The 7,420-nt window shown below is 41.4% G+C and overlaps 1 protein-coding gene across 5 annotated transcripts in view; it reads right to left on the bottom strand.

Moving 5' to 3' along the window:
* The window catches only part of mak (male germ cell-associated kinase), a 31,781-nt gene that overhangs the window by 6,678 nt on the left and 17,683 nt on the right, over positions 1 to 7,420 (bottom strand). For 4 of the 5 annotated variants that reach the window (XM_017452831.3, XM_017452833.3, XM_017452829.3 and 1 more), the window contains 3 exons: positions 4,368 to 4,539; positions 3,824 to 3,991; positions 715 to 975 (listed from right to left, as the gene is read on the bottom strand). In XM_017452831.3, the coding sequence (XP_017308320.1) occupies positions 715 to 975; positions 3,824 to 3,991; positions 4,368 to 4,539 (601 nt within the window). The remainder of the gene's footprint in view (positions 1 to 714; positions 976 to 3,823; positions 3,992 to 4,367; positions 4,540 to 7,420) is intronic. The other variant, XM_053674852.1, reaches the window with a different exon arrangement.

The raw sequence follows: 7,420 nt of genomic DNA, 5'->3' as shown, positions 1-7,420 counted from the left end.
TAAGCCCATTAAGATTTAAGAAGTTTACTCTTAGGTAGGATGGTTGGCATGCATGTTTTACTCTATATTTTAATAGATAAGCTGTTGTTATACTAAAACAATTTAAACTGTAAAACTGGGGCAATACTTTTTTTTAAGTTATACCATTTATGTATTCATACTCGTTCATTAAACTTCTTTATTTTAGAAGGATCACTACATACCTTTGTACCACTTTTGTACCACAAATTGTACTATCACACCTACTCTTATTTCCCAGTTTATTAAGAGATTCTTAAATACTCTGTACAGTTAATGGTAGGTTCATTAGACAACTAACTTGTTGATCCTCATAATGTACCTTTTTGTATAGATGGTTTCATCCTCTAGTTGTTCATTAGTTCCTGTATCTGGCCCAGGACTGCTCTTGGTTGGATATCTTTGGTTGGACTGTTTCTCAACCCAGTCACACTAAGGTTTTAAAAATCCCAGCAACATATGTACCAACACCATATCCACCACCTAAATAATATCTAGTCCTTTGGTAGTTCTTTTTCACTGATCTATGGGTGGGGAATGAGTGATGGGGTGCGGAATGATTCTAGCTACATGGTTGGTTGTAAAGACAACTCAGTATATACCACATATAAACTAGGGTCCAAAAGTCTGAGCCCACTACCAGCAACTGTTTTGATTTCTACATATACTAGAGGATTTAGCTTTTATCTCCTTTACCTTTTGTGTATTGAGTGGTAGAGGCTCAGCTTGATGGTCTGCCTGAATGGGGGCCTGAGGCAGGGAGATTGGCTGCAGGGGCTGATGGGAATTCCTGCCCTGAACCTTGGACTTAGAGCATAGGGCTGGCTCAGAGACTGACTGCAGCTCAGATTTGGTCTTGTTGGGATGAGCTGTTTTCACCTGCGACTTACAAAGGTCAGGGGTTTGACGCTGCGGTCCCAGCACCTGGCCCACTTGAAAGTAGGGGTACCTGAGTGCCTGGCATGTTAAAATAACATCATATAATAAGTAACCTTAGTTTGTGTGTCAATGAATTAGATAAGCACCAATTAATAGTTTAACCCTCCTATTATGTTGGGAAAAAAAAGTTACATCCATTATTTTATGGGTCAAAATGACTTCCACAGATTTAATACACATATAAACACCAAAGAACAGCTTAGAACAGTAAACCTTTATTGTTGTCTGAGACAAGCCATAAGAAGAAATATTTGCATATAGGTTCATGACCCTAAATGGGGAAAGTTAAAAAATTTCAACGAGAAAAAGAGATTACCCAATATTTCATACATTTCAAATGGAGAAATGGGTCAAATTGACACATAACATAATACGAGGGTTAAGAGGTTTATTATTAGGTAGGATGGTTGGCATACATCTTATACTGTATATTTTAACAGAGAAGTTGTTGTTGTACTAAAAAACTGTAATACTGAAGCAATACTAAAAATTCTTTTTTCAGCATCACAGGCAAAAGCATATCACAGACAATAAATGGAATATGTAAAACGGCCATGAATTGTATACATGTAATAATTCTCACTTCTGTAGAGAGTTTTGGCTCAAAATGAAAAATTCCATGGGCTATTTCATTTATAAGTAGTTTATTAGTAGTTATTAGTGCCACATTAAAAAAAATTACATTTGGTTTTCACCAACATCATCAATAGTTGCAAGTACTTTGTAGGCATACTAAGTGTATTACTCATGCAAACAGATTAATGACATATCAGCATATCATTGAAATTTACTTTGAACATGACTGAAAAAATGGTGACAGTGTCATTAATTTGTATGCATGATTAGTACACTTAGTATGCATAAGCCTTAATAAGAACAATTGTAACCTAAAGGATATAGAGTATGAGCAGTGGTAGCTTGCTGGGTAAGGTTCTGAGCTAGTGATCAGAAAGATATAAGTTAAAAATTAATATACTCAGTCATGAAGCAAGCTTTACTGAGGTACTTGTAATGCTCTGAGACCAATTTTGGAATGCAAAATTGTTTCACAATTTAAAAAGTATTTCACAAAAATTATAGATCAGCATGTCCTTTTAGAGTCTCCATAGAATGTAAATGCATATAAAGTCCCCTCAGAAAGAATTGGAACAGCAAGGCCAATTTTATTGTTTTTGCTATACATTAAAGACATTTGGGTTTGAGATGAAAAGATGAATATGAGTCGACAAATAAGAATTTCAGCTTTCATTTCCTCATATTTACATCTAGATATGTTATACAACTTTGAACATGTCACATTTTGTTTGAACCCACCCATTTTTCAAGTGATCAAAAATATATGTGACTGATAGGTATTTCTTGCTGCCCATGTGTGCCCTGTTAAATTGATTGCTTAAAGAATTAATAGCTCTGAATATCTACTCTTGGTTAGAGCCCTAGGTTTCACCTGTGAAGACAACATTTGTTGTTATAAAGGATAAACCAACATGAAGACCAGTGAGCTGTCTATGAGAGAAAAGCAAGCCATTTTGAAGCTGAGGAAAGAGAGAAAATCTATCAGAGCAGAAGCATTGGCCATAGCTAATACAACAATTTGGAATGTGCTGAAAAAGAATGAAACCACTGGTGAACTAACAACTATACATGGAACAGGTCGGCCAAGGAAAACAACAGCAGTTGATGACAGAAACATTGTGAGAGCTTTGTAGAAAACCCCAAAAACAGTTAGTGACATCATCAACAACCTTCACAGGGCAGGGGTGAAGGGTTCACAATCCACCACTTGAAGAAAATTTCAAGTGCTGAAATATTGAGGCCATAACAAAAGATACAAACCACTCATCAGCAGTAAGGATCAGAAGGCCAGATTGGAATTTGCAAAGAAATACAAAGATGAGCCACTAAATTTCTGAAACCAAGATTAACCTCTACCAAAATGTGGAGAAAGAATGGATCTGCTCATGATCCAAAACATATAAGCTCATCAGTCAATCATGGTGGAGGTATTGTCATGATTTGGGCTTGCATGGTTGCTTCTGGAATGGGCTCACTAATCTTTATTGATGATGTAACTCATGATGGTAGCAGCAGAATTCATTCATATCTGCCAATTTACAGAGAAATGCATCCAATTTAATTGAGATGAACTTCATCATGCAGCAAGACATTGACCCAAAAAGCACTGCCAACACAACAAAGGACTTCATTGGGGGAAAAAGTGGAAGGTTTTAAACTGGCCAAGTCGATCACCAGACCTTAACCAGCTGAGCATACATTTCACCTCCTGAAGAGAAGACTGAAGGGAGAAATGCCCCAAATCAAACAACAGCTAAAAAAAAAAAAAAAAAAAAAAAAGCTACAATACAAGCCTGGAAAAGCAACACAAAAGAAAAAATGCACCAGTGTGGGGATGTCAGTGGGTCACCAGCTTGATGCAGTTATTGCAAACAAGGGATATGCAACCAAATATTATATATTAAGTTATTTACTTTAAGACTATCTGTTCCTATACTTTTGCTCACCTAAACATTGGGTGGTCTGATACCAAATGTGCTATGTTTTAAGTTGTTTAACACATTTAGATGTAAATATCAGGAAATGAAAGCTGAAATTCCGATCCATCATCTCATATTCATCTTTTGATCCCAAACCCAAATGTCTTCAATGTATCATAAAACTGAAATGGCTTTGCTGTTCCAATACTTTCAGAGGGGCCTACAAGTTAAATAAACTTCGACATAAATAATCACACAAACATTATTTTACATATGACATTTTGACTTAATTGTGCCTTTTGTGAGGTAAAAAAACTTCATAGTGTAAACACCATTGGTCCATAGTAATTTAGCGCCAAGCATCTGTTTACCTGCACAGCAGTTGGCCTCTTTTTCGGGTTCCAATACAGCAAATCCTTCATTAGTGTCAGAGCCTCATTGCTGGCATTGGGGATGAGGGTTTTTAGAGGTGTGGGAACACACTGAGGAAAGCGGAAGTTCATTGCTGCAGCCAGTTGATGACCCTCCAACCAGTCTGTCTGACCATCCAGAAAAAATAAACATTGTCAACTATAATCAACTATACCATAAACAAATTAGAATCCATAAATGTACTAACTGCAAGTTCCGTTAGATATAAAACCACTATGAGGAGAAATGAAACAAACCAACACAACACAAACAGCTTAAAATATTTAGCCATGCCGCAAACTTTTTTGTACTTTTTGCATTTCTGCACCTATATATTTTTGCACCTACATATAAGTACCTACATATTCTAATATATGCTGGGAGTAGAGTATAGGACTTCGTCCTGTTTTATAAATCAAAGATGTCAACAATGTCCACCACAAATTACTCACTTAAGCACTGTCTTCTCTGGCACATTAGGTTTTGGTTCACAGATTCACATACCTTCTTCACTGTGCCAAGAACCTGGCAGATCTTGAAGATCTCATCGACCTCACTGTTGCCAGGGAAAAGAGGTCGTAATGTATAGAGCTCTGCCATAATGCAGCCCACTGCCCACATGTCTATAGGAGAGCTGTACACAGATGACCTCAGAAGCACCTCTGGAGCTCGATACCTGCACACAGAAAAACACACAGACAGACACACACACACACACACACACACACACACACACACACACACACACACACACAGAAAGGTGCTATGTCAATATGATTAGTAATCATATACAAAAAGCTAAGAAACAAATTCCTTGTGTTTTGCTGTCAACTTGTCATATAGTCAAGTCTACAATTATTTAAAAGAAAAATCCACCCTAATTAATACATAGGTTGAAATTCTGAGGTGACTTTCAATTTAAGCTGTGATGGCAGACCTGCAGCCCACACACCAAAGCTGACGCACTCCTCGCACAACGGCCACCCCAGGTACTGAACGGACAGCTCCGCTTCAGTACCTCACTTCTTGTGGAAAGCACAAAAGCACATGGCTGCAAGATGGGGTGGCAGAAACACACACAGCTGGCGGTCAATGATTGCATAAGCAGCTATTTACTCTCCTGCAGAAACCAGGAGGATAAAACAGGGTGCAGCCAGGATAGAGAGGTGAGCACGTTCTCCTGTCCTGATCCTGCTGATGCACTTTTCCTTCTCTCCTACCAATGCCAACGCAGACACCAACGCCAACAACAGTGAAGAAGACGATGCATCCCCATCCCTACTTTATCTAAAAAATAAAAGAGCAATTTTTCCGCTATTTTTGCCTCCTGTGTGTCTGTGTTCAGCCCACTGCAGTCTTGAGTAGCTACAGTGGTGGAGAATGCGGGCATGAACACGGACTCAGCCCACACCCCGTCATGGATCCCATGCTACAGCACTTACTGGAGACAAACATCCAGCAGCAGGCAGTGACCCAGGAACTGGCCCAGAGCCTCCATGTCGCCATGCAAGAGCTGCTGTAGCTAAAGAAACCCTGCTCCGCCTCCGCCGTCCTTCTCCATGACCCCTAGCAAGATGCCCAGCACCTGCTCACCAAGCTAAGCAGCGAGGACGACATTGAAGCTGTCCTGCAGACCTTCGAGCGAGTCGCTCTGCGCAAAGAATGGGATGAAGAAGATTGGGCCCACATACACGCACCATTTCTCTCGGGGGAGGTACAACTGGCCTACTACACACACCCGCCCAATGAGACAGCCAACTAAGAGATCCTCAAAGGCGAGATTCTGGTTCGCTGATTGGCCTACCACCCAGAGCCACCCCTTGAGTTCTGATGGACCCACTGCTCCGCACAGCTAAGAGGTGGCTTCAGCCCGAAGGCACACTGCCATGGAGGTTGTCAAAAGGGTGGTGATGGACCGATCCCTGAGAGCTCTGCTTCCTGAACAGCATAAGGCTATCGAGATATGAGGCTCCAACACCCCATAGAAATGATAGAGGTCCTTGAGTGTGCCCTAGACCTCTCATCGCTCTCCTCTGCTGATTTCCAGGATGGCTGGAAGAGAAGTAGACCTCCATGGGGAGAGGAGGCACAACAACATCCGCCCGCCTATGGTAGTCTAGGTCAAAACCTCTGCTGGCGAATGGCCGCTCCTTGTCAGGCTAATCCCGGAACTCCCAGTCCCACTGCTTCTTGGGCAAGATTGGCCAGGTTTCCCTGGGAGCTGGGCCCCATGCCCCTCATTCCTTTCCCCATCATTGACGTCCCCGTACTTTGTAGGGCCACTTCCAAAGTCCGCCCAGGGTCACAAATACATCCTGGTGATTGTTGACTATGCCACCAAGTACCACGAAGTGGTCCCCCTTCGAAAAAGCCACCTCCCTCAACATTGCAAAATAACTCATGCTTCTGTTCAGCTATGTGGGGATCCCCAGGGACATTCTGACCAAACAAGACATGCCCTTTATGTCATGTCTAATGGTTGATCTGTGTCAGTTGTTGCCAGTAGAGCACCTGATGATCTGTCTACCCCAGCAGACTGATGGCCTCATTGAATGTTGTAACCAGACGCTCAAGCAGATGCGTAGTAAATTACCGCCTGCGACAGCCCGGTACATGTGCAGACACCCAATTATATCATATTAATCTGTTTAAAATGGGCCGAGCCAGCGCCAGTGGTGTCTGCTTTAGCCACTCTCCCCACAGATCCCAGTGAGCGTACCTCGGTCCAGCAGGGAGAGGAAAACATATTTGTTTACTCAAGCTTACCATGAGTAGACTTTCTTTTACGCAAAGAACAGTCTTACCTAACGATCTCTCACTCTCTACCTCCCTCTCCCTCTCTCCTTCTCTCAAGCCACACATGATTTTATGGAGATGCTAGTGATCTTGACCCTTTCTGCTCTCCGGACCTGCCTGATCCTTTCAGATGCCCTACTTCTGGATGGTGCTCTTATCAACTTCAATTCCACATGGACATTCTCACTGTGGTTACTGGGACTATGGTTGCTGCTATGGCCTTGGGACTGCAACTACCACATGCAGTTGTGCACTCGGGTCTCCTTTGAACAGTGGGCTAGTTCAACAAAGAGTTCATGTACAAATCAAAATGAACATTCTTTTATTTTCACATTATCCGTTGTTACCCAGATGAGGATGGGTTCCTTTCTGAGTATGTTTCCTCACAAGGTTTCTTCCTCATGTCATCTTAGGGCGTTTTTCCTTGCCACCGTCGCCACCAGCTTGCTCAATTGGGATTAATCCACACACTTAAAATCTGTATTTTGTTTATATATTTCTGTAAAGCTGCTTTGAGACAATGTCCATTGTTAAAAGCACTACACAAATAAAATTTAATTGAATGAAGTGCAGTTTCAGCTTTTTATTAAAGAGAGGAAGGCACATAAATCCAAATCTATTTGCAAAGAACGTGGTCTCAAAACAGGCGAGGAGTCTGGCGATCGGCAAATGGGCATGAACTGGGCTTAAAGGAGAATCAGAAACACGAGGACAAAACAGGATCAAAACCATGTAACGACAACAATGAACAAGGCTTGGTA

Source organism: Ictalurus punctatus, chromosome 23 (genome assembly GCF_001660625.3).
Source record: "Ictalurus punctatus breed USDA103 chromosome 23, Coco_2.0, whole genome shotgun sequence".
Classification (NCBI taxonomy): domain Eukaryota; kingdom Metazoa; phylum Chordata; class Actinopteri; order Siluriformes; family Ictaluridae; genus Ictalurus; species Ictalurus punctatus.
This window is presented reverse-complemented; position numbering and strand designations above follow the sequence as displayed.